General features: G+C 54.1%; 1 protein-coding gene across 1 annotated transcript in view; it reads right to left on the bottom strand.

Moving 5' to 3' along the window:
* OTOG (otogelin) overlaps positions 1 to 26,449 on the bottom strand; it is an 86,017-nt gene that overhangs the window by 5,559 nt on the left and 54,009 nt on the right. Inside the window, exons 32-50 of the mRNA XM_036861663.1 lie at positions 25,529 to 25,696; positions 21,024 to 21,302; positions 18,882 to 18,999; positions 18,061 to 18,140; positions 15,866 to 17,598; positions 14,871 to 15,039; positions 14,464 to 14,609; positions 13,816 to 13,905; positions 12,094 to 12,277; positions 9,501 to 9,721; positions 9,152 to 9,290; positions 7,492 to 7,686; positions 7,079 to 7,291; positions 6,378 to 6,482; positions 6,074 to 6,181; positions 5,363 to 5,464; positions 2,555 to 2,653; positions 1,232 to 1,272; positions 13 to 88 (exon numbers count right to left, since the gene is read on the bottom strand). Coding sequence (XP_036717558.1) covers positions 13 to 88; positions 1,232 to 1,272; positions 2,555 to 2,653; positions 5,363 to 5,464; positions 6,074 to 6,181; positions 6,378 to 6,482; positions 7,079 to 7,291; positions 7,492 to 7,686; positions 9,152 to 9,290; positions 9,501 to 9,721; positions 12,094 to 12,277; positions 13,816 to 13,905; positions 14,464 to 14,609; positions 14,871 to 15,039; positions 15,866 to 17,598; positions 18,061 to 18,140; positions 18,882 to 18,999; positions 21,024 to 21,302; positions 25,529 to 25,696 — 4,266 coding nt within the window. The remainder of the gene's footprint in view (positions 1 to 12; positions 89 to 1,231; positions 1,273 to 2,554; positions 2,654 to 5,362; positions 5,465 to 6,073; positions 6,182 to 6,377; positions 6,483 to 7,078; positions 7,292 to 7,491; positions 7,687 to 9,151; positions 9,291 to 9,500; positions 9,722 to 12,093; positions 12,278 to 13,815; positions 13,906 to 14,463; positions 14,610 to 14,870; positions 15,040 to 15,865; positions 17,599 to 18,060; positions 18,141 to 18,881; positions 19,000 to 21,023; positions 21,303 to 25,528; positions 25,697 to 26,449) is intronic.

Here is a 26,449-nt window from a genome sequence, read left to right as displayed (position 1 = left end):
CTCCCCACTCACCGCACTCGTATTTGGTGCAGCCACACACGTTCCCCGCGCTGTGCATGAACGCCTCGTCCAGCTGGGACTTCTCCCCCTGGGTGGGCAGAGGCCGTCAGCACCCCGGGTGAGGAGACCCAGCCCCGCCGTCGGGAGCAGCCTGCCACCTGGGGCCCTCTCTTGTCAGTCGTCTCCTTGCAGTGGGCAGGAGTCGGCGGCGGGGAGGGGCTGGCAGGCCTGTTAGCCAGGGCGGCCCTTGGCACCCTGTGAGCTCAGTCACCCTCCCTTGAGGATGCCCATGTGGCTCCCGATCCTCCCCGCTGGGGAGCGCTCCCCAGTGTCCTCTCCCGGGCCTCAGGACTCTCCTGTCATTCTGATCGCCCACTGGCCACATCAGCGAGGGCCCCCTGCATGGCTGCCGGCCCAGGGCCCTGCTTGGCTCATACACTTCCCTTCCTTCTCACCAGTTAAAAGGAGAAGAGGATGGGATGGGGGACAAAATGAGGGAAAATGTGGGCTAGGTGGGAAAGGGGGAATACTTATAATCCAAAAAATCATGTAGAAAACATAACTTTAAGCATAACTTTCCATTTCTTAAAGTATTTTCAGTGGCCATGCAGCCTGGTGGTTAAGGGCATGTTCTCTGGAGTCAGATATCCTGGTTGCAATCCTGGCTCTGTGATTTACTAGCTACATGACCTTAACCTTAGTTTTCTTGCTTGTATAATTGAGATAATCATAGACGCAATCTCGTTGGGCTGTCGTGAGAATTAATATGATAATAGACATAAGAAAGTTCCTGGCATATAGTTAGCTCTCGGTAAACATCAGCTACCGTCATGAGTATCACCATCAACATCATCCCTGCCATCCCCACCAGCAGCAGAAGCAGCATCTTCTTCACCACCACCACACCATCCCCACCATCACCATTACATCATCACCATCATCATCATTCCCACCATCCCCACCACCCGCACCATCACCACCAGCATCATCACCAGCGTCAGCATCATCGTAGTACTTAATCCTCACCACAACTCTGAAGCATGATCAGGCCCACTTTACAAGTGGAGGGCACTGTGCCCAGACAGCAGAGCTTGGGATGAGAATGCTGACTTGCAATTCAAGGCTCATTGCACTAGATTAAAGGAATAGGGTCTCCAAGAGAAGGGAAAGAGAAGGAAAGAAAAAGGGGGAGGCAGAGCAGGGGGAGTGGGGAGGAGCAGGGTCTTCATACCAGACGGCACCGGGGCACTGGGATTGTGTCGCAGTCACACTCTGAAAAACAGGAGGGGACAGGACCCACCTCACCAGAGGTGTCCAGGTGGGAGTCCCCCTGAGCCTCCCAGACCCCTCACTGCAGATGCAGCTCCTCCTCTAGCTGCCCTCCATCCCACATGGGGGCTGCAGCTCCCCTGGTTGGGCAGGTGGGGCATGATGTGTCCAAATGCTGAGCTCCACATAGAATGTGCAGGGAGGATAAACAGGTAGATGGATCAATACCAGGTTCTCTTCCATCACCCCATACTCCGGAGCACATTCTAGAGCAGAATGGGGCCTCTCCAGGAAGGAACAAGGCAAGGGTGGAATTTCTGACCATCTGCATTTCCCAAATATATATGCTCAGCAAGGTGAGCTCTACTCCAAGCCTTCGCCCGTGAGCAGGTCCAGTTCTAAGCCACGAGGGAGCTGATTGCCGAGGCACCGCTGACTAACTTAAGGGCTCCACCAGTTCTAGCTTCAGGAGGAGGAGAAGTGAAGGTCACAGTGGCTGTGAAACACACTTCGGAGTCACCCATTCATGCAGCAAATAGTTTTAAGTGCCTATATGACGAGATTTTTCTCTGTTCTTGGGACAAAGCCATGGATAAAACAGACTAAAATTCCTGCCCTCGTGAAGTTTACATTCCAGTGAGGCCCGGAAAAAGCAAGCAAAATATCCAGATGCGAAACAGAGTTTCTCGACTCTTTTTCGAAAAACATCTTTTTAAAAAGATTTTTTTGATGTGGACCATTTTTAAAGTCTTTATTGAATTTGTTACAATATTGCTTCTGTTTTATGTTTTGGTTTTTTGGCCACGAGGCATGTGGGATCTTAGCTCCCCGACCAGGGACTGAACCTGCACCACCTGCATTGGAAGGCGAAGTCCTCCTAACCACTGGACTGCCAGGGAAGTCCCTGAAAAACATTTTTATATAAAGCTCGCAGGTGTTCATTACTGATCATTGCCACTCCCTGCCTTCTTCTCAAAAGGATTTGAGGTGAATCTGAACAAAATCATATTTACTATCGGATGGTTGCAATAAAGACTTTTTAAGGTGGAGAAGTTCCTTTTTGGAACAGGGAAGTTGTTTTTTTCCTTCTTTTATCCAGGGAAGACAAAGAATGTTCAGCACTCAGGGAGCGGGTGCAGCGGGAGGGTCATTTTGGTGGCTTCCCTCTGGTGACTCTGGAGGGGTCGAATCTGAGCCAAGTGGACAGTGGTGGCCCGGCTCCCCCCTCCCCCCAGGGGCCTGGATCTCCGCCTTTGGGGAGGGGTGTCCCTGTGCGGGGACTTACCACAGGACTTGTAGGGGCAGCAGCGGTCTGGGCTCCACACCTCCACCAGGGCAGCGCCCATGCCACACTGCATGTGGGGACAGCGGAAGCTCTCACACACTGCGTGGGCGGGGAGGCAGGGGACACGTCAGCCACAGACACCTTGGAGCAGGAATACTCAGAAACACACTGGCTAAGGAGGGGGTACCTCCTAGCTCCTCCGAGGTCCCCCCAGTGTCCTCAGACACCCTCTGGGGTCCAGGGGAGAAGACTGGGCTCCTGAAGTCTCCCCGTAGAACTACATTAGGAGGCCCTCGTTCTGCCCTGGGAGGCACTAGCGACCTGACAGTGTCAGAACCTTAAATTCACTCGGCTGGGCCTCCCTCCCTTGGATGCTGTGTCACCCTGAGAGTAGTGGTCAGAGGGGAGCGGGTGACCAGGTGAAGCTCCGCTGATGGGACAGTTTCTCTCTAAGAAGAACACAACTCCTCCTACGCTGTGGAGACGTCATCCTCTTGTAGCCCACCTGGAGCCTGCTCTGCTTCAGCAGATGCTACACTCTAGGGCTCACACTTCCCTTCTCCAGCCAGTCCCCTCTTAGTTTAGGATTCCTCGGCCATTCTCATTTATTGAGAGACCAAGGCAAGGAGCGAGGAATCCCTGGACACAACTTTTTGGTGCAGAGGGGAGGTGCCAGGGTCAACGCTGAAGGTGAAAGATTGTAAAACTTATCTGATTTACAAAAAAAAATTATTGGCACAGGTAAGGAGTATTAATCGATGTTTCAAAAACATAAGAGGTAGAGGGGAGAAGGGCATTTGTATAATGTCCAAATAATGGGTTACTTTCTGGTTGAAAGAGGAAATTTGTAAATGTAAGATGGACAGATCAGACAGCTGCCACCGTAATCCAGGGCCAACGTGAACCTCGGTTATACTGGCTCAACCACAGAGTACGCGTCTCCTGGTGTGATGTCCTATGAAGCTCGAGGACAGTGTAGCCAAAGATTTTTAATTTGAAGCCACCAAGTCTTGGATCTAACTTCCAGTTTACAGGAAGCACAGTGGACAGAAGAGCAAGGTAAATGGTTCCAAGAGGAAGCAACCAGATAAACCCAGAACATGAGACCTTCTGCAGGCCCATAGCCCAAACTCTACAATTTAGCATCATACAGAAGAAGGAACATGTGCTAGATTAAAAGACATTTAAGAGACATAATGTTAATGTGTGGATCTGGATGGGATCCTGGATTGAACAGACCAGAAAAACCATGGATTGGTACGCTATGACTTGAAAATGTTATTAACATGAAAGGTAAGCATCATTAACTGAAAATACCTGGCTAAAAAAGAGCATGTACAGTATGACCTCATTTTGGTAAAACATACTTACCTAAAGGGGGAGAATATCTAGAAGGATCTGTACTGAATTGGAGGATACTGACAATGAAATGTCTGGGAGGTAGGAAAATAGTGTTTTCATTTTCTTGTATTTACTTGGATTCTATACTTTCTACAAGGCTTAGATAGTGCTTTTGTAAGAAAAGTATAAGGAAGACTGGGACAAGGTAATAATATCGATGGCCTCTGTTTATTGAGCACCTACTGTATGCCAAGCACTGTTATATTAAGGTACTATGTACACAGCACACACTTTACATATATTATCTCTAACCTTCACAACAGCCCCTCGAGGTACATACTATTATCGCCATTACACAAATGAGGAACCTTGGCTCAGAGAGGTTGTACATTGCCCCAGGCCACACAGCTAGTAAATGGCTGGGGTTCAAAACCCTGACTGACTCCATATGCCTGTACTCACTCCACGTTACAGAAGTACTTTCTGAGAAACAGGGAGAGGGAGGCTGAGGAGGAGAGATGAGGAGAGAGGCTGGAGAGGAAGGACACTGATCCTCTGCTCAGATGAGCTGTGTAAACACTTTGTGACAAGCGGCCTCTGAGCCCCCAGCTGGAGCTACTTGGTCGGGTATGGCCAAGCCTTTTGGGGAACTCTCAGTGGGAGCCTACATTGTTTCAAAGTTGGCTCTTGACATTGAACCAGTCGGGGTTGCCCTTGGGGTATCCTGGAGGAGGCCCCGCCCTACACTGCTCTGTGCCAGTGCAGTCTACCTCACATCTTTCCTACAGTCGGTATGGAAAGGAATTTTTGTAAATTAAGTCACATTGAAATTTAAACATTTTGTTAATTTTCATCCATTAGGTTTGCTTAAAGTCCATGATGCTGGCTGTACTATGCTTATTAGGTACAATTAAGGTACAGTACACTGTACACAGTATACAGTACTATGTTAAGGTACATCCTACCTACAGGTGTTATGTCCTGTAAAAATATCAGAAAGGGCTCACTTTTATTTATCATTGCAAAATAAAAGAGCTTCAGAGGCTTCAAAATGCAGCCTCGTGCAGGTACTATGGTAACAGTGGCGAAAGGGACCCCGAGGCAGGGGCCTTGGGTCAGTCAGTGAATGAGGACTGTGGATCCAGGCCGACAGAATGGGAGTGGCCTAAGCATTTGTCCCTCAACCCAGGCCTCCCCCTGGCCCCTGGGAGCCTCCATGGAGGGAACAGGGACTTTCCTTAGGAAGCCTCAGAGCCACCTATGTGACAGCCTGTACCCCTGCAATCCAGCTCCCAGGGCCTGGCCCAGCTTCCTCGGGAGGGGCCTCCTCCCACGGCTTCCCCAGACCTCGCCACCTGGGGGCTCCCTGTTGCCCCCTGTTGAACTCCCATTGGTCCCAGGGTGAGGACTCTGTGAAGGTCCCCGGAGCCCCTTCCGGCCCTGGCCCCCACATCCAGCAGGACTCACCACACTGGTACAGAGGGCAGCAGAGCTCCGTGGTGTTCCTGTCCACGGTGAGCGCCTCCCCTTCCTGACACTCGGGGATGGGATCTGGACAGTCGCCACAGGCTGAGGGGAGAGAAGGGCCACCGCTGTCACAGGCAGTACCTCTCCTGGGGAGCATGGTACAGAGCAGGTTGCTGGGGGAGGCACCTAAACCCCACGTGTGACAGGTGCCAGACTCATAGCGTTACTGAACCAAACTTGGGTCCGCTCACCTGCGTGCAGTACCGCCAATCTACTGACATTGGCATGGGATGAAGGAAAGTGCAGCATTTATTGCAGGCGCCAAGCAAGGAATTTGGGTCTTTTGAGAATTAGCCGCCTGTTCTCCTTGCTTGCAAACACAAGTTAGGTTCGGTAACACTAGCAGTGTTCCACAGTCCTGTGTGACCTGTCCTGGAGGCAGAACCTGGAAGTTCTCTCTCACATCCACCTAAATTCTTACACTGAACAAGCACCAATTTTCTTGTGCTCAGTAATGTATGGGGTGAAGCGGTGGTGGTTTCCTCTTCTTCCTACACTTCCTTCTGGACAGAGATCTCACCCTTCTCCCCGTGCCCACTCCACCAGAAGATCTCCACCCTTTCCTCCCAGCCACCCAGGGAAGCAGGGGTGAGGAAGGAGGTGGCTGTGATCCAGGCGTGCATGTTAACATCTGATGGCACGTCGACCCACCACAGAAGTAGAAGGTGCAGCACGAATCCCCCAGGCGGCCCGCAATCAGGGTCTGGTCCTGGCGACAGCTGGGGACCAGCTCTGCCTCACACAGGTCTGGGTCACACTCTGGGGAAAAGACAGAATTTTGGCACTGGGAGCAGACCCTGCATGGCCACACCTGGACCCCCACCCTAGCTCTGCTTTAATCTCCAGCCAGAACCCAGTCCCCAGAGCTGTCCTTGCTCCCCTCTCCCGGCTGCAGGGCTTCCCTGCCCCTGGGTGGTAGGTATCCTCCCCTATCCCCCACGCTGGGACCTCTCACCACAGCTGTAGCTGGGGCAGCAGGAGTCCTCCTGGAAGTGGGTGAGGAGTCGGTGGCCTGGGCTGCAGGTGGGGGCGAGGCCCTCACACAGAGTCTGGTTACACACTGGCCCAGGGGCCACAGGGACTGTCACCTGGAGGCTGGGACTCCCCCAGCCTCCAGCACTGCCCAGCCCCTGGACACCTGGCCCCCAGCACTTCCCCTAGCCTCCAGGACCCAAGTTCTTGGAGGGGGCCTCTGAGGGTCACACAGGGTCCAGGAGTGAGACAGAAGAGCAATCAGAGTTAACATTCATTGAGCTGGGCCATGTGCCCACTGCTGTTCTACTAGATCAGTATCAACTTCAGTCATTCTCATCACGACCCAGAAGGTGGGTACCATTATCAGCCTCATGCTACAGAACTGACCGAGGCACGGAGGATGTTAAATGACCTCCTGAGGTCACAAGGCTGCAAGGTGGTGCAGGGAGCATCCACCAGGCTGCCTGGCTCCAGAGCCCGTGCCTTTAAGCCCTGCCCCACACTGACTCATAGGGCACAGCTCCCCCACCCCACCGCAGGTCCTCCACTCCCCCCAACACACCCCCATACGACACCTTCATTTCTCCAGGCCTTATCCTATCCATCAAGGTTAAGAGGCAGAGCTGGAGCCTTTTAACCATCATACAGTTGAGGTCTAGGGAAGTGCAGGGTGGGACTCACCGCAAACAGTCCCCAGGCAGCAGGGATCCTCGGTGGGCAGGAGCAGAGCCACCTCCCCAAAGCGTGGGCAGCTTTCAGGGCGGGGGCCTGGGCAGCCCGGGCCCACTGGGACAATGGTGTCCGGAGCTTGGCACTGGTGCTGGGAGCAGCCACTGAGGGAGCTGTTCCAGGTCTCCCCCAGGGCCCGCGGCACCCCCGTGCTGTCTGTGCAGGCTGCAGTGGGCATGGCGGGGTGCAGGGGACTGAGGAAGGTGGGGAGACCCAGACTGTCCCAGGCCAGACCCTCCCTGGGAAACTGACCACCCCCAGAGTAGACCTGGAGGGATGCAGGGGGCCTCAGCCATGGGTAGCAGGAGGGTGAAGGAGACCCTAGGTTGAGGAGAGGGCCTTGCCCAGGGAGGGCAGGAACCTACCACATTTCTCCTCGGGGATGCAGAGCCCCGAGTGGCGCCGGTGCAAGATAGTGCCCTCAGAGCAGACACAGCCCTCGCCCAGCACCTGGCACTGCTCTGGGTCCAGCGGGCCCAGCATCCCATCCCGGCACGTCTCGGGGGGCTCACAGGCTGCCACACATGCCTGGTATGTGGAGTCGCTGGGGCACAGGAAAGCTGCAGGGGCACAGCAGCGGGCACCAGCCTGAGCTCAGACCCCAGGCAGGGTGAGGAGGGGGCTCAGAGCATCATCTGTGCCTCAGTAAAGAGTGCAAAGGGGTTTAGTGTCATTGCCTCCTTCTTCTACATCAGGAGCCAGCAAAGCACAGGCCACAGCCCAAATCCAGCCTGCTGCCTGTTTTTGCAAATAAAGTTTTATTGAAACACAGCCACACCCATTCATTTACCTATTGTATCTGGCTGCTTTTGTACTACAAGAGCAGAGCTGAGTAATTGTGACAGAGACCATATGGTCCCAAAAGCCTCAAATATTTACTATCTGGTCCTTTACAGAAAACATTTGCCAACCCCTTGCTATAGATCAGTGTTTCCAAACTTTCTTGATCGTAAAAACTAGATCTCATGTTGTGGTCCAATATACACATGCATGTAAACAGTGCTCCTCAAGCCACTGTAAAAGAATCACTGAGAGCTTTTGCAACACCATGGCTGGGATTCCACCTCAGACCAACTGAATTAGCATTTCTGATTGTGGGGCCCAAGCATGAGTACTTTTTGAAGTTCCCTGGGTGATTTCAAAGGGTAGCTGGGATTGAGAATCACTGCTATATTGAAACAAAAAACCTTTTCACAAGACAATACTTATCATTCTAGGTGCAGTACACACTAGTATTTTTTATTCTATTGTATTTTAAAAATGCTGATGCTGACGCCCAAATCAGTGGGTATGCTGATTTCAAACCCACTGAGCTGGGATCCACAGTTTGAAAAACACTACTCTAGATGATTTTGTCTTTTCATCTTCTATCTGTCTTATTATAGGTGTGGCCTTCCTTTGAGCTGTTTCCAGCCTTTCTGGATGTGTTCACATTTATAAATCAAAGTACTCTAGGCTGGTCCACCCCTGCCTACCCCACTAGTGCAAACCTAATGGGGGTGGGGAGGAATGCTCTCACGTCCATCCTCAACGAACGAGAGGAGAGACCAAAAGAGAAACATGACTAAAAGTTAAGAGAAAGGAACTAATATTTACTGGATAGTAACGTGTGATGGGCCTGTGTGAGGCACTCTGTACACATTATCTCATGTCATCTTCAAAACGACCCTCAAGGAAAGTGTTATGACCGCCCCCATTTTACAGATGAGGCAAGGAGACTCAAAGAAACTAAATAATAAACATAAAACATGTATTTGATGTATTAATATAAAGTATAATAAAAGTAAAAATTTTTAGTTTGTTAGTATGTTTATAGATTTATTTAGAAAATATCTATAAATTAATTAATATCCATTAGTGAGTGAACGACTAATTAAATCTGGGAAAGCCTAGACCTGGACTCAGGTCTGTGAGCCTTTCTCCCACTCTAACAGGGGTGAGGGGTGAGAGCAAAAGCAGCCATGGAGGAGAGCCCCCGGCCCTTCCCCTCTCCTCCCCCTCCCCCTCCCCACCCCTGCAACTCACGGCAGTAGTCGGAGCGCCGCCACTTGATGCACACGTGGAACTTGTGGCACATGGCCACGTACACGGTCAGTGCCACGCAGGGCTGCTGCACGTACTTGGTGTCCCGGATCCACAGCTCACAGAATGACTCCGGGGAGACCTGGGCCGTGCATCAGACGGTGCTGCCTACCCTCATCCCCCATATCTCAGGGCTCAGCTCCTCCCAGCCCAGCCCAGGGGCAACAAGGAGCTTTGGCAGGCTCCCAATCTGTCCCAGGATCAACACCTCTAGGGAGCTCGCCCTCTGCAGGTAGATGTTGCCATTCTCAGCCCAGGAGGTCCCCCCACGCTGGACCCAGGTGACACCTACAAAGCGGTGGCAGGCGCTGAATGTGTGGTTGGACACCATGCGAAGGCAGGGAGAGCAGTCGGCCGTGGCACAGCTGTCCGGGCGGAAGCGGGTCTGGCCCACCGAGGTCAGGGAGCTGGGCACCTGCCAGCTGTCCAGAAAGGGAGCAGGGTCCTCGGCCTCACCCACCACAGAGCCATCCTCCAGGGTGAGGTCATTGGCTGCGTCCCCATCACAGATACCTGAAAGGGGCAGAATTACCCCAGCGGCCATAATAATCACCACTCCCAGGTCCCCAGCTGTCACACTGAATATTCCTCACAAGAATTCTTTGAGACTGGTATCACTGTTATCCCCATTTTATAGATGAGAGACATAAGGTACAGAGAAGCTAAGAAATGCACTGTGTAAGAAACTGTCTTTGTTTAGGAAATACACACCAAAGTATCTAAGGATAAAGGAACACAATGTCTCAAACATACTTTCAAATGGTTCAGAAAAAAATGCATTTATATAAAAGGCATATGCATAGAAAAGTGAATATATAAAAATGCATACATACATATATTAATGCATATATACATGCATATGTATGTATATATATAATATATACACGCATATATATATATATATGGAGAGAGAGAGAAAGAGAAGCAAATAGGCAAAATGCGAACACTTGGTAAATCTGGGTCAAAAGTACATAGGAGTTCCTTACACTATTTTTGCAACTTCTAAGTTTAACGTTATATCAAAATTAAAAGTTACTCCAAAAAATCTGCTTTAGCAGAGATTGCTACCTAATTATAACACCTGTTTCCTCTTCTTCCTGGGCGGTCCACTAGCCTATTTCTCCCAGGCTCTCCTGTGGTTGGTGAGACCATGTGGTAAGTCCCCGCCAATGGAACGTGAGTGAAGGTGATGGGCACCACTTCCAGGTTGGATCCGTAAAAGCTGCCCAGCTCTTTTCCCTTCTATGCAGTTGGAAGCTTGTGTTGAAAATGGCAGAGCCACAGGATGGAAGGAATCTCCATTGGGGAATTTATGTGTGCAAGGAATAAACTTCTATTGTGTTAAGGCACTGAGATAGGGGCAGCGCTGAAGTTTATCCGTCACAGCTTCTAACATGACCTTAACCTTCAGCTTCATCTCTCACACTCTAGGCTCCAAACACACACTTCTCTGCCCTTGACTTTGCTTATGCTACTCCTTCTGTCTGAAACACTTTCTCAGAAGTCCTTCCTTCACGGGCTCCTCAGATGCAGTGTCCATGACTGTCCCAATTCTGTGTAACAGGTTCAGTTTGCAGGTCTGTTTTGCTCTCTGAGTGCAAAGACTCCTTTTCCCTTATAGTCTCACTCTCTCAATATTCCCCCAAGTTGCCTAGCAGGTGCCCAAGATACCAAGTGTTAGTCTGGATAAAATAGAACTACATTTGCTGACTTCTGCTCTGACACCTCCAGGCACCAATTTCGTGAATATAAAGCATGATTTACTACAAAATCCTCAGATTTTTATCAACAGTCCCAATGGTCAGATTTTTGGTCTTGGCATTGAGTCACTGAAGGATGTCACCAAAGCATCCTAGGGAGGAGCTGGCCCGCCAGAGGCTGACCACAGCACTCTGCATCAGGCACAAATAGTAGAAGGAAAAAATGGTGAGAAAGGGATAGCAGAGGAGGTGATAATGGTGGGGGGTGTGTGTGTGTGTGTGTGTGTGTGTAAGGAGAGATGTTTGTGCCAGTAAGAATGGAAGCTTCATAAGACACATTTTGTCCTTTTTGCCTACTGTTCTGTCCCTAGTGACTGGTACATGGTAAATATGTGTTTATGTGTTGCACAAATGAAAGAATGAGCAGGCTCACACGTGTTAGCTCATGCGTAGAAGGCATTCTGAACACAGGCGCATGAGTGTGAATGAATAAAATGGGTGCAGATTTACGGATGGAGGGCATGCAAGTATGTGTGTGTAAGTATTCCTATGTCATCCATCATCATAATCACAACAGTTTGTCATGGAGCACCTTATGGGGGCCCACATCCTTCTGCACCTGCAAGGAGCAGCAGTCCACACTTAGACTCCTCCTGTACCCCTTGTTCTTATCAAAATACATCCAGGCCCTTAGGGCATGCTCTCTGCAACCATGCTGCGGTCTGAAGAGCACTAGTTCTGTGTTGTGGCAGCTCTGCTGTGTGATCTTAGGCAAGCCACTTAACCTCTCTGAGCCCCCTTTCTTCTTTAGTTCAATGGCCATCCCTCAGGGCTATTGCGTGGATGACCTGGAATAAGTGAGATCAGAGTGTAGAAGTGTTTTGTGAAGTGCCCGGGCACATGCAGACAGGGAAGATTATCTGGTGTTAGGAAGCGATCAGGGAAGCTGACAATCTCAGCTGAAGTGACAACTGGCCAAGGCCACAGCCCTGCGCCATCTCCCTGCTGGCAGCTTCAGCCCCAGAACACAAGACATTAGGTCTCTGCCCTGGCAGCTCTGCTGGGCCCACCTCTGGCCCGGCACTCTGTCCCAGCTTTCCCTGTTCCAGGGGAACCTGCGTCTGGGGGCAGAGGTGGACCCAGGAAGCATCCCCTTCCCCCCCCCCCAGCTGGGTCCCACCTCACCGCAGAGGCCACGGCCCTGGGCCTTGCTGGCTTTGCTGGCCTCCAGGATCATGAGTCCTGAGCTGTGGAGCCACTGGATCTGGATGTGTGATGGCGTCCGGATCATGTACATGTGGCCTGTGTCCTCAATTCTGAACCCGTACCTGCTCACAGGGGGCCACACAGGCTGCAAGTCCACAGACACCTTGGGGGGGAGGGTGTTCAATGTGAGCACAGCTTGTCTGCCTGTCCATCCGTCCCTCCCTCCCTCCATCCATCCATTTATCCAACTAGCAGTTATTAAGCATCTGCTACGTGGCAGGCTCTATTTCAGGCACACGCAGCCAAGACACAGTCCAAGGTGGCATGGAAAAGTTCTAAAAACATGTTATGAGCACGAAACAATGAAACAAGAAATGCAACAGCTGGAGGCAAGCGACATCTACATGCCCAAATAATCCTGAGCCCTTCTAATCACTCTCTTTTTTTCTGATTCTGCTCAGATCATTTCTTCTGGGAGACTGACCCTAAATCCCCAGCCGCTGGGTTGGGTACCCCTTCTCTGGAGTCTCCCCCAGCTCTGTGCTGGCCTTTAAGACAGATTTGTTCCCTCATCAAGGCCCTCCATGGGCTGTGAGTTTCTTAAGGTCAGAAACTGTGTCTCACTCACCTTTGAATCCCCAGCACCTGCCTTTGGGCCTGACATGAACTGGGGGCTCAAGCAATGTCTGTTAAATATGCAACACTTTAAACTCAAAGCTACAACCCCTGTTACTTACAGACAAGGTTAAATTTGTATGTATTATGGATTATTAGTTTTACTACGTGGAAATGGGAGATGAAAATATTAGGATTTTAAAATATTTATAATGACTTTATACCCTCCCACCCAAGAATCACTGTTTTATTAATCACTTTGCAAATTATCCAGTGCATAAACTACTGTGTTGAATAGAGGGAGCCCTACCTAGCCCAGTAGTCGGAAAACTTTGACCTTGGGCAAGTCCCTGGCTCTCTCATAACCTAGCCTTCCGAGCTGTACAGACAGGGTCATGGGCTCCACAATGCTGGAGCACCTGGGATGAAACCCAGGGAGTTTTATGCTTAAGCCTCCATCTCATGGAAAACCCACTGCCCTAAGCCTTGTTCCTGGGAGTCTCACAGGTGTGGCCCTTGTGTTCAATGTTCAAGAGCAGATTCTAGTAACAGGGCTGCAGGTCTGAGCTCAGGAATAGGTGGGGAGAGCCGACACTTTGGGACCTGAGGAGGAGATGAGTCAGCCCTACTCACCCTCCCACTGGGAAGAGCAAAGGCAGAGCCCTCGGGGCGGGTACCCCACAGAGGGTGGGCTGTGGTTGGGCACCAGCCTCCTTGACAGAGGTGGGCTTGATGTGAAGCTGATGCAGCTTAGTGTGTTCACATGGCCTTATATTTTTGTAAAAATTGCAGAAGTGAGATATTTTAACCACAATCATTTAAGGCTACTGCCTCTTGCCATTTAACTTCTTTTCGGTCGCAATATTCCTCCTGGTACACTTCCTCTCCTGACATTAGAGTGGCCACAAATATTCTAATTAAAATCACCTCCAAATATACGTAAATTTGCATTATTTTTCTTTTAGAGGATCCCTCCCTACCCTTGCTCCCAGTTGTGAATAAGCCTCAAAGCCCCTCCTCCCCTGATGCCCCGCCCCTCGCCTGACTGCTGCCCTTCCCTGGGGGCTTGCTCTTTGATGCACTCACCTTCCGGCTGAAGCGGTCAATGGTGACCTGATGGGTCAGGTGAGTCACATTCAGCATCACCAGGCAGAATGGCGGCCAGTTCAGGTGCCCCTGCAGAGAGAACCCAGCCCTCATCTACCTGGAGCCCTGCTGCCGCCTCCTCCTGGGGAGCAACTCTTCCCCCCCAACCCAACCTTGCCTCAATATGCTAGGGGCACCCACTGGGGCTGTGCAGATGGTGCACAGAGTCCCACAGAACATTCTGCTTCCACCTGACCTCCTGCAAGCCCCCCAGAAAGTTGCCTCCTTTCACCTGGCTCATGGGAGCATCCTAGTAGGTGGTTCCCTGCAGCCAGCACCCTTGACCACAGGCCATATCCTAGGGGTGGCATCCCAGCTCCTCTGCATTTCAGTGCCTCTCACAGGGACCTAGGCAGCTGGGAACGGTGCAGGCCCCAGGAAGGGCCAGGAGGTGGCGCTCCACTCACTCTTTCCCCAGGCGCTGGTTGCAGAAGACCCCCATGACTGAGACAGACGGAGCCGCTGCAGGGGCCTCTTCATCTGTCCTCGCCTCTGATAACCCTCAAAACCCAACTCACTGCTCAATCTCCCCTCCAAACCTAGTCAGGTCCCAAGGCCCCAGCAGGAAGGGAAGCCGGGGACAGTCACCAGGTTGGCACTTTTGCAGTCGAGGACGTGGACAGTGACCATTTCGTCGGGGCTCCGGCTGAGGATGTAGATGGCCTCCTTGAACAGGGCTACGTGGCTCCCGTCGAAGGTGACAAAGCTCAGATCAGGGAAGACTGAGCACCGGCCTGGGGAGGGCAGGGACGAGAAGAATAAACAGATGCCCCTGGGGCCAAGGCCACCCAGGAACATGAGGCCTTCTCTTGGGTGATCCAGAGGCCGTGGGGGGCTGGACGGTCACACAGAAATCAGAGGTCACAAGGGTAGGAAATCTGCCAGGTCAGGGGTCAGAGGTCCCACAGGGGGTTCACGTCAGGGTTACCCTGAGGCTGTGCCGGGGTCGGGGTACGAGAAAGACATGGGAGGCGCCCGCGGACCCCACGACTCACAGGCACACTCCCAGAGGGGGCAGCAGCGGTCCCCGCCCACCCTCACTGCGAGGCCCAGGACCCCACAGCGAGGGGGCGCAGCGCCCTGGGGACAGTGCTGGGACTGGTTCACTCGGATCAGTTGGCCCTCCAGGCAGATGTGGCGGACGCAGTCCTGCTCGGCGATTGGCTGGGGCACAGGGGGGAGGAACAGCCTGAGCGATGCCTTTGGGACCACGGTCACTCATTCCCCTGCCCCACCTACCCCCAAGCCGTGAGGGCACAGATCCTTACCCCTTAGGTTCTGGCAGGTAGGGGACCCTGAGGTACAACGACAAGGGAACGGTGCCTTCACCCTCCCTCCACCCACCCAACACACCATCGGGGGCCTAGGGCTGGGCTAAGAGTGAGACTGGGGTCAGGGGACTGAGTCCCAGAGAGTCTGCACATCCACCTGGCCCTGCAGAGAGTTCTAGGTACATAGGCGTGCAGGCCCGCTAGCTCAGGCTCGTAGAAACCCAAGCACACGCACGCACACACAGTTTATCTCTTTTCTTACAAACGCATAGACATATACCATCTTGCAACACCACATATCACATGCACAAGAACACACACACAGACGAGCGTTCACATGGAGTCCCATACACGTAAACACAAACGAGTTCACACACAGTCCCATATGGGTACACACATACATGCAATGCACACATCAGCACACCATGCTGTCACACCAAGCCATCCAATAGGCCCCTGGGCCCCAGGTGGGGCATGGGGGGATCTGCTATGGCATCAGAGGCCCAGAGAAGCCTGGAGAATTTGCAGGCTCCAGGAGCTTGGGGCAGGGGTCAGGATGGTGACTCAATGGCCATCTGGCAGCCTGGAAGCTGGCTAAAGAGAAGCTGCCGCCGACCTTGAGGATGTGAGAACACGATGGTGTCCCACCCCCGGGGCACAGGAGGAGGGAAGGCATGGAGGGTTCACATACAGGGGCAGAATCCTGACAAGTCACTCACGACACAGGTGGCAGATGTACTGGCTTCAGGGGTGGTGACCAAGGCCTCGGCCGAACCTGCCGAGATGCTCTGGGCGGGAGCCGAGCGCCCAGACTGCTCGGTGGTAGCCTCTCCCTCCGGCTCTGCTGGGGGCTGAGGTCCTGCCGAGGTGCCATGGACCTCAGCCAGCTGGGGGAGCAGAACCAGCAAGCTCTCTCGGGAGGCCGTCCTGGCTGAGACTCTGCTCAGCGGGTAGGACGTGGGCACCGGTGGTACTGTGCCGGCCCAGGGGCCCTCAACCTCCATCACCAAGGTAGCAGCAGTGTGGGCCACAGCAGGTGTGAGCTCTGTGGGGCCTCCCTGGGCAGAGCCATATATCCAGGTGGGCTGAGACACTTGCTCGGACAGGATGGCAATCTTCTCCGTGGTGCTCTTTCGTGGGCCAGCAGATACTGTGGAGGCTGTGCCTGTTGCCTCAGGGACCACATGACTGGGCGGGTGCACCTGGGCCAGGACAGCCGGGGTGAGAGGCAGTGTGGGGCTGAGTGTCCGAGCAGGCAGAGTCGTGGCCACGGCGAGAGATGTGGCCTGTTGCTGGAGTGGAGGGGGGATGGCAGACACGCTGGGGCCGGCTGTGGCCACTGGGGCAGACGTGCCCACCTTGGCCAGGGGCAGGCTGGTGTCGGGAGGCAGACCAGAGAGGAGCTGGGGTGGCCGAGTTGACTCCAGAGATGTGAAGGGTGTGGCCCCCAGCCCATGAGTGACTGTGGACAGGCTGGCGGCAGCTGCAGGCCCCGAGGGCAGAGCGGGAGGCCTGGCGGCTGCGGTGGCATGCGGGGTGGGGCGGGGTGGGGCCGTGGGGAATGGGCTTGGCAGTGGGGATGCTGGTGGGCCCGCGGCCTGGCTGGGCCCAGGTTGGACCTTCTCTGTGGATGGCGCTGTCTCCACCATCTCGGTCACCAGGGGACTGGCAGGGATCTGTTCTGCGGCTGTTCTAGCCTCAGCTGGGGGGCTGCTGGGACTGGAAACGCTCGGGGACTGTACGGGCTGGGGGATCCCTGTCCCCGTCACGACCTCCGTCATTGCAGGTGTCGGCAAAGCCTCGTGGGATCCTGAGGAAGTGCGAGGCCTGGAGGTCACTGCAGGGGAAGCCACAGGCCTGGAGGAGGGACCTGCAGGCAACTCCAGGCTCGGGGAGGGCTGGAGGGGTGTCGTCTTAACAGGCAAGGAGCCGAGGCCTAGGACCGTCACGGCTTTGGTCACGAGAGGGGAGCGAGGTGCAGGGGGTGACGGGGAGGAGACTGTGAGGTTGGCGCTCCCTGCAAAGATCACCGTCACCCTGGTCGTCTCCATGGCACCCGACCCCACGCCTGATGTGGGCATCTGCTGTGAAAGGGGAAGGGATGAGGGCTCTGGGACACGGGGGGTGGCCAGGTGGCTGGCGGTCACTCCCGTGCTGGCCGGGGCCTCTGTGGGGTGCTCAGGGACGTTAGATGCAGTGACCCCCGGTGGCTGCTTCTGAGTGGCCTGGGTGGGGCCTGGAGACAGAGCTGGCCCCTCAGTGGCTGCCATGGGTGGGTTCAGGGCCGTGGTGAGCGGGACAGCTGGTGTGGGTGCTGGCCTGTGGGATGAGGCCCCGGGAGCTTCCTGTGGAAACTGCAGCTCCTCGTCACTGGGGGTGGGCAGCTCTTGACCGGGAGGCAGGGTCTCGTTGCCAGAGGCCTCCGTGGGAACCAAAACCATAGGCTCCACACCTGGGGCAGACCAGAGAAGAGGCTCAGCCAGTGGGGCGACTGCTGCCCCAGGGGTCATCACTGGGCAGGGCTGTGATGTGGGGCTCCTGGGCTGGCACCCTTGGTGAGGGGGGTAGGCAGCTTCTGACGGCCAGTCAGGCTGCCTGACCAACCCAGGGACTCTGTCACATGGTGTTAGATGGCCCAGGGAAGTCAGCAGGTCTGGACCCTGTCCCACACCTCAAACCCTGAGCCCAGAGCCCAGAGACCTCAGGTCTAAGTCTGGGCCTCATTTTTTCTCTCTGTGAACTGGGGGGAATGGACCAGATGAGGTCCCTGCCTGCTCTAGAGTGTTCTCCTTCCAGAGGCCCCTATGCTGACCCTGTTTCACCAGGGACCTGGGGGCTCTGGTGAGCACGACTGGTCAATGAGACCCGGGGGATTTACAGGTCCAAGGAGGGATGAGAAGTCCAGGCCACTCACAGTCCTCCAAGTAGACGCATCTCTGTGTGACTTCATCCAGGACCCTGGGGGTGGGGCACACAGGCACACAGCCTTCCACCCTGAGGACAGAGCAGGGTGCCAGTCAGCTGTCTGGAGCACCAGGAGGGCCACCGCCTTTCACCTGGGCGGAGCACAGACCTCATCCTTTCTCATGACACACGTGTGTGTGTGTGCATCTCACGTACACACTCACATGAACCTCCGTGGAGACAGCATGTACAGGAGCACACAAACCCAAACATGCATGCTGCACACTCCTGCCCTCAGACTGACAGGAAAACACGAACAAAGTCTGGTTATGTGCACACTTGTGCCCACACTCACACATGCACACGTGTCTCCATTTAGGCGCACTCTCATGTTCCTCCTCCACGCCTGCAGGACTCAAAGCCATTCACATGGATACATACACAACCACACAGTATGCCAAAACATCAGTGTACCTTATGCACACACACCCAGCTGCACCAACACCCAGATACATGCAGCTCATACGCATGCACATACACACAGCTGTGTACAGCTGTGCACCCACAGCTACCCTTTGTACACCCACAGGGCTCAACTATACACACATGTGCACAAATCGACATTCACATATGCCCGTATCAGGCAGGTTCACTCTGGTTCACACACATCCCCATACCCAGTACACAAAACATACCTACACAAGTACATGTGAATACACACACACCACAGTATATGCTCATGCCTAAACCCACAGACTACATATAAACCCATTCACTCAGGTGTATGCTCAAATACAGTGATGTACACACCTTGACTCCATGCCACCTCACCTGGGCACATCCCGGCAGCTGGCTGCCCGTGGGTCCTGGCAGGTTTGGAAGCAGGGGCTGGCACAGGCATCGTAGCGCCACTCACAGGTGGGGTAGGGAGCCCCCGAGGGCTTGGCATCTGGAAAGGTGCCCCAACCCGAGACAGTGAGACTGGGCACCTTCTCCTGATCAGGTGCCAGAGCACAGAGGTCATCCCAACTCAGCCCATGCCCACCCTGCTCCGTGGAAGAGATAAATGGACTCGTGCAAGAAAAGTGAAGACTGAAATGAGATGAAACGAAACAAAACAAAATCAAATCAAATCAAATCCAACCTGAGGGGAAACCATATTCCTGAGAGTTGAGGTCGGCGGCTGGGGGATCTTTGGGTCGGGACTCTGGGAACTTGGTGGAAGGGCTGAGGACTGGGGGTGGGGTGGGACTATGGAATGGGCAGTTGGAGTTGGGCTTTGAGAGGTGGCCAAAGAAGAGGCTGGGACCCCTGATCTTTCCATAAGGCTGCCCTGTCACCCTGACCTTCTGGGACCTTGGTGGCCAGGCTTGCCCCCTTAGACCTTGGTAGCTAACAATAATAATAACAACAGCAGCCAACTCTTAACACCAAGCACTACACTCAACATTTCACAAGTATTTACTCATTAATCCTCACAATAATCTTATGAAGTAGCACTATTATTATCCCCATTTTACAGATGAGGAAACTGAGCACAGAAGATGCTGGGAATATTAAACTTTCCCAAAGGAGATTTCCTCAAAAAAAGGCCTTGTGGCCAGTGCCTTGACAAATGAAGGATCCTCAGGGAAAGTCTGGAGCCCATGGGGGCTTCTAGGCAGACAAGACCCCAGACCATGTTGGCATGAGTGATCAGTCTCTGAAACCACGGCCTCAGCTGGGAGGTGTGGGCAAGCTCCCCAGCAGGCTGGAGGGAGCAATCCCACCCGGGCAGCCCCATCCTAACGAAGCCCCATACCCAGTCCCCAGACTGCTGCTGACTGTGAAGAAGCCTGCTTTTATAAGATCCTTGAGAACAGAACTAGGAACTTACATCTGGGGAGCACCTACTATGAGCCAGGCCCAGAGCAAAGCCCGGGAGATACAGTCAATCCTCACAACAACCTTCTGAGGCAAATATCCCCGTTGCACAGATGAAGAAACAGGGTCAGGGAGAGGGGGGCTGGGGCTCCTCCAAGTGCCAAGGACTGGGGTCAGGATTCGAACCCAAGGCTGTCTGCCTTCAGAGCCTGGGTGTCTTCCAGCAAGGGACACAAGTTCCACTCTGCCCCGGTGTCTTCCAGCAAGGGACACAAGTCCCGCCATCATAGCCAGTGATGAATCTGTCCTGGGTGGGGTTCACTGGTGGACTTGATAGGTGACCGCTGAATGTGAGAGTGAGCTGGCCCAGCCCTGGGCTGGGAGGGGTGGGGGATGATAAATGAAAGGCCGACTGGGGACATATTTACACGTGTGTACATGTAAATGGATCCATTCATACAGCACGGGTGCCCTCACAGGCACAAACATACATGTGCACGTGCAGGACAGAGAGGCCAGCCTGGAGCAGTAAGGAAATTGTGATCACTGTCTCCAGGGTTTAGGCAGAGAACAACTACTTTTGGGGTTGACCCACCTGGCCGGGAGATGGCAAAGCCCTGGAACCCATTGGTCTCAGCTGGAAAGGGCACGAAGCTGCCCCATCACCGCCCAGGGTCTTGGGCCTCTCATGGGGGTCAGGGGGGCTGTGGCCTCCTCAGGCTGTGCCCCAGTGGGCAGTCTTTGAGCTCACAGGGCAGGCATGTACCCCCATCAGCAAGAAACCTGAGCCTGCGGGCTGTGCAAGCTGCGGCCACAATGATCACTTTTCTCGCTTCCACGAAGGCCGCCCTATTTTTAGACCTTGTAAATGGCCTGTGGGAGCAGGCAGGACCCAGGAAGCTGGCTGGGCCCCAAGTCACACTGCCCAAGGCTCCCTAGGCCACCAACAAGGAGGCCGGGCCCCCTCCCATCTCAGGGGTGGCACCCATGTGGCTTCCCTGTACCAGGAGAGTGAGGATCTCGTCTCCTGGGGGCAACTGGAAGGATGAGGTGGGAGGGAAGCTGAGTAAGGGGCTGAGGAGTCGAGGGCGATGCAGGGTGGACACCTACCCAGAAGGCGGAACAGCGTGCCCCGGCGGAAGGCCTCCGTGTGCTCGTACAGCCGGAGGGCCAGCACTGGGCCCAACACGTAAAGGAAGGCCCCGGGCTCCGCCAGGGACTCCAGGGCCACCAGGCCCGCACGCCACGTCCCCCGGTGCAGCGAGAAGGAGGCACGGTGGTGGAAGGCATCGCTGGCCTGCCACTTGGCCAGCTCCAGAGACCCATTGGCCATGACGTGGAGGAAGAAGTTGGGTCTGTCCGCTGCCTCCAGGGATATCACATCTGGGTCTGCAAAGAGCCACGAGGGTGAGGTCAGCAGAGAGAGGTCCGGATGCGGGGTGGGGGCAGACACCCAGGCACCGTCTGCAGTCTCAGCGACTCATGAGTGGGCCCTGCTCCTCCAAGCCTGCCCGCCTCCCCTCAGCCCACCCACCTCTGCCTGCTGGCTGCCCCTCGGCACACACCACCTCTACCCGAGGGAGGGAAGGTGGGGGGTTAAAGCCCCAACTGCAGAGCCTTGGGGAGGTGACTGAACTACCCCCTCCTCCCTCCCTCCCTCTCTCCTTCCTTCCGTTCCCTCCTTCCTTTCTTCCTCCTTCTTTCCCTCTCCCCACCTTCCCTCCCTCCTGCAAACATCTTTGAGGCCCCTCCGTGTACCATGTGCTAGTCTAGATGCTAGGGATACAGCAGTGAGTAGGACAGACAGAAACGGCTGCCCTGGTGGAGTTCCGTTCTATGGGACGTACTAGACAGGCTGGGGTTTGCTGACTTGTCAGTTTTCTTGGTCCCGCTCCTCACAGAATCCCAGAGGGTCAGGGCTGGGGGACCTGAGGCTGAGCCCAACCCACGGCAGGGAAACTGCCCCAGAGGTGGGAAGGGGCCTGCCCAGAGGCCTAAGAGCTGGGCTCCGCTGTCCTCTCTCTTATCTCCACGCTGCTGGGTGGATCTCTCCTGCCCCCCAACCCTGCCACAGGGCCCTGCAGGGTCGGGGCCCAAATGCACAAGCAGGTGTCTGGAGTCCCGGCCCGCCACGGCTGGCTGTGCTGCGGGCAAGTGAATTCACGCCTCCAGGCTGTGAGGGACGAACGGTGTGTGAAAGGCCCAGCACAGGGCCTGGTGTGTCTCCCCCTCCCCCCATCACCACTCCACCCCGTGGCCCCAGGAGATATTGCACAGAGTTCCTGTTAGACCTCCCTGGGCAGCTGTGAGAAGAAATGAGGTAACTGGGGGAAGGATTAAATATTAATGTCAATAACAACTGCTATTGATCAGGACTTAACGCTGTGCCAGGCACAATGCTAAGCAAGCTCTCTACCTGCTGCTTTTATTAAATTCCAAGAGAGCCCTGTGAGGTGGTGAATTCATTCATTCAGCAGCTAATATTACTGAGGTCCCCACCAGGTGCCAGGCACTGTTCCAGGCACTGGGGACACAATAGGGGACAAAACGACAAAACCCCTGTCCTCATGGAGCTGACGTTCAAGTAGCGGGTGGTGGGTGGGGAGTAAACATAATGAACAAGCAAATTCCATAACAGGTTAGAAAGTGATGACATTGTTATCCCCATTTTACAGATGAGGGAGGTGAGGCCTAGAGTCACACTGACGGTGGAAAAAGGAGGCAGGATTGGAGCCCAGGCTCTTAACCACTGTGCAGTCAGCCCCACGGATGGGATCCAGGAGTGGGCATGGGGCAGCCCAGGGGGGTAGAGTGCTGAGTCCCTCGCTGGGTGACCTCAGGCAACTCACTTCCCCTCTCTGGGTCTCGGCTTTCTCGTTTGTGAAGACTGGAGTTGGCCTAAATCAAGGTTCTCAACCATTTGTCCTGAAGTCCTCCTAACAGGGGAGAGGCTGAAAGCCAGAACTAGAGGTACAGCTGTTCCTTGGTACACCCCTCAGTACCAAAATCCAAGGATGCTCAAGTCCTTTACATAAAATGGCCCAGTACAGTCATCCATCCGTATTCATAGGTATCCATCTGAAATTCCACCCGCGATTGGTTGAATTCGTAGATGTAGAACCGTGGATACAGAGGACTGACTGTACAAAGTCTTGTGTTTTACCTTAAATAATCAAATGATTTTCACCTTCCATTTTCTAAATTTTATTTCTCTTTTAATCTCTCTGTTTGGGAGGAGCCTGCCAAAAGGCTGGTTGCTGTCACTTGCAAGTGATGTCCCCTTGGGTAAGTTACCTAACCTCTCGGAGCCTCAGTTCTCACATCTGTAAATTGGGAAAATAATAGCACCTACCTCCTAAGATTGTTGTGAGAGTTAAATGAGTTATTATATATGAAGCACTTAGAACAGTGCCCAGCACACAGTAGGTGCTACAGAAGAGTGAGATATTATTAATAATAAATCAGTAACCTCTTCCAAAAATCTTTAAGTAAAATTGATACTCCAGGAAGATGTACCAGGTTGTGGCTTGTGTCCCTTTAGTACATCCTATAGAACATCAAGACCATGAGAATGAGAGGCTCAGGCCTAAATGACTGCTGAATCCTCCTCTCCGTGACATCTTCTGCTCTCCATTTCTTCCCATCACAATCTTACGCATCCTTCAAGGACAAATTCAAGGGACACCTCCCCCACGTAGCCACCCCAGATCTTACCTGGAAGGTATGTTCTCTTCTGCTGTCCAGTACTCTGGGCACAGCACAGGGAAGGAACACAGGATGGGGTGGGAGTGGGAGCCTGGGTCCTCACTGGGCCCTGCCCCCAGCTGCCCAGGAGACCCAGGTCTGAGATGGAGGCTGGCCTTCACAGCCTCTGGGCATCCCATCCACAGTGACATTCTCCAGGGCCAGGCTACTCTAGGGTTTGCTTAACATGCCATAAAACCACTGGAAAATCAACACCCCCTCTAGACTAGACCTTACTTACTGGGCTAAAATACTGAATGGAGAACAGAAAATTCCCACTAAGCAGATGGTCCATTACATCTGGAAGGTTATAAGACACCCTTCCTTCTTCAAGCAGGACCACACAGATCTGGGGGTCGGGAATGTCTAGGGAGGAAGTGTTCTCTTTTGGGGCAGTGGGGATGTTCCTGGCCCTCCTGTGGCCCAGTCCCTGGCTCCTCACTCCCAGGTTTCCTCGTGCAGTGACGTGATTCCTCCTGGCACCTACCCCCGGCTCACCCCACCATGAACATCCCCCTTAGCTGTGCCTGGGGTGTCCCTCCCCTCCTTAAAGCCCTTCCAGGGCTCCCCACTGCCCTCAGGATAAAGATCCACCTACTGAGCTTGGCTTACAAGTTCCTTCCTGGCTCCTTTCAACCCTTCAGGGGACAACACTTATTCTAAGAAGCCTCTCCTGACTCCCCAAGACTGAGTTAGGGGCTCCTCCTTCCCACAGGCATTGTAACTGCCTTTGACCTGTCTGTCCCCTGGATGGGATTGTGGACTTCTGGTGGGCAGGGGTCGTGTCTCTGATGCCACTGATTCCCCAGTGCCCAGCTTGGTGCCTGGCATGGGAACAGGGCTCAATGAAAGGGAGGGAAGGCAAGGAGAGAGGAAGGGGAGGAAGAGAGAGAGAGAAAGAGAGGACGATCTTCATAACTAGATAAACCACAGACCTGAGAATCTGAGAACTTAAATTCTTAGGTTGGAATGAACTCTCTGAGATGTGTCTTGGTTCAAGATTCTGGGCGATGCTGGGATTGGCTTCATGGACCATTCCTGTGATTAGGGAGATACTGACTAGATGGGACCAACAGGATTTGTGGGGAGAAACCCTGATCAGTGATCACAGTGACCACACACTGGGACACACACAAATGGCCACAGAAGAGAAGGCTTCCTAGCACTGGTGAACTGAGGCCTTGGCTGGCCCAGGGCCCAACACAAACACCATCAGCGGTCACTCCCCACCGGGCAAGGTCCTGCCACCCCTCAGGCACTACTGAACTCTGAAGAGAAGATGGTGCCCACTACAGCTGAGCCCTTTAGGTCTGCTGGCAGTCTAAGACCCAGGAGGCTGGCTGGTTCCAGGTGTGCCTCAGTCTGTGTAACCCACCAGCCCAGAACTCAGGACCATAACCTGAGCAAATCAAGAGCCCACTCTTCCATTCACAGGAGAAGGTCCCACTGGAGTTAATATATCAGCCAGTTCCCCTCTGGTATTTACAGTCTATCTAGTCTTAAAAATAGAGAGGAGAAGTGGGGAGGGGGGTAGGAAGAGGGAGAATAAGAAGGAGATTTAGGGGGAGGGATGGGAAGTAGTAATTATTGCCGCCCAGCTTTTCTGGAATACAGCTGCTGTGTGAAGCAAGGTCCAAAGGTACATCCGGACCTTGGCCTCTCTGGTGTTTTCAAGAAGAAGATAGAAGGTGTTTCTTGAAAGAGACTAAGAGCCTGACCCAGAACCCTGTCTCCACTGGGAAAGGGGTGCCTGTTGGAGCCCCACATTTCTCCAGCTACTATAGCTGGCTTAGGGTCATAGCATCCTCCCCTCCTCCAGCACCTGCTTCCCTCCACCAAGGGCTGGAGTGGGGCCAGAGGGTGGGCCTTACCGTGGGCCTTGGCCTTGTACAGGGCAGCCGTCAGCAGGAAGTTCACAATGTCCCCCGGCGCCACATCCTCTGCTCTCACTAGGACTATGGCACCGCCTGCCACCTTCACGGCCACCAGGGCACCGCTGGCTGCCAAGCTGGCCAGCTGGTAGGGGCCCTTACCTAGTGCTGGAGAGAGGGGGCCCGGTCATAAGCCCTGCCGCCCTGGGCCTTTGCCCGCCTCCCATCCCTACCTGCCCAGCCCTGCCAGAAGCGGGAGGAGAGAGGATGCTAAAGAGCTCCTCTTGGTCACGTCCCTCACCCCAGGGCCCGGGGACCTTGATTTCCATGAAAAGGAAGGGACGGGAGCCCCAGGCTGCCAGCCCCTGATGGGAACTGGCCCTCTGCACAGCACCTAAATCATTTCACAGGAAGCCTGGAAACAAGGCCACCCCTGGGGGGCATCTGGGCCCCCCAAATGTCTCTCCATGGGCCTTTCCCCCTGCGTAAGACTCTACCATTCCAGCTGCTGCGCTATTCAGAGTCGCCTCTGGGAGAAGATGCCAGACCTGGTCTCTGCCCACCTGAGGTCTGAAGGGTAAAGGCCAGGAAGGCTTGGGCTCAGCATTAGTGTTTATCTATTTATTTCAAACACGTGTCACCTCTGTGTCTCTTGGGTTCCTGCGGTGGCCGGTTGTCAGTAAGCCGGACAGGGGCATGGGATTCCTAGACCACTGCAACAGCCTCATAACTGACCTCCCAGCCTCTGGTGTGCCCCGCCCTCCAGAGTCACCTTCCTAGCCACACTCTCTTCGGCGACTCCTCAGTGGCCCCCCTGTGTCCTCAGCATAGACCCCAAGAGCCCAGCTTGATTCAGGGGCCCTTCACGCCCCAACCCCGGCCCCTGCCACACTGAATCTCTCTCGCTCTTCCTTGTAAGAG

This window comes from Balaenoptera musculus, chromosome 8, assembly GCF_009873245.2.
Source record: "Balaenoptera musculus isolate JJ_BM4_2016_0621 chromosome 8, mBalMus1.pri.v3, whole genome shotgun sequence".
NCBI classification, from domain to species: domain Eukaryota; kingdom Metazoa; phylum Chordata; class Mammalia; order Artiodactyla; family Balaenopteridae; genus Balaenoptera; species Balaenoptera musculus.
This window is presented reverse-complemented; position numbering and strand designations above follow the sequence as displayed.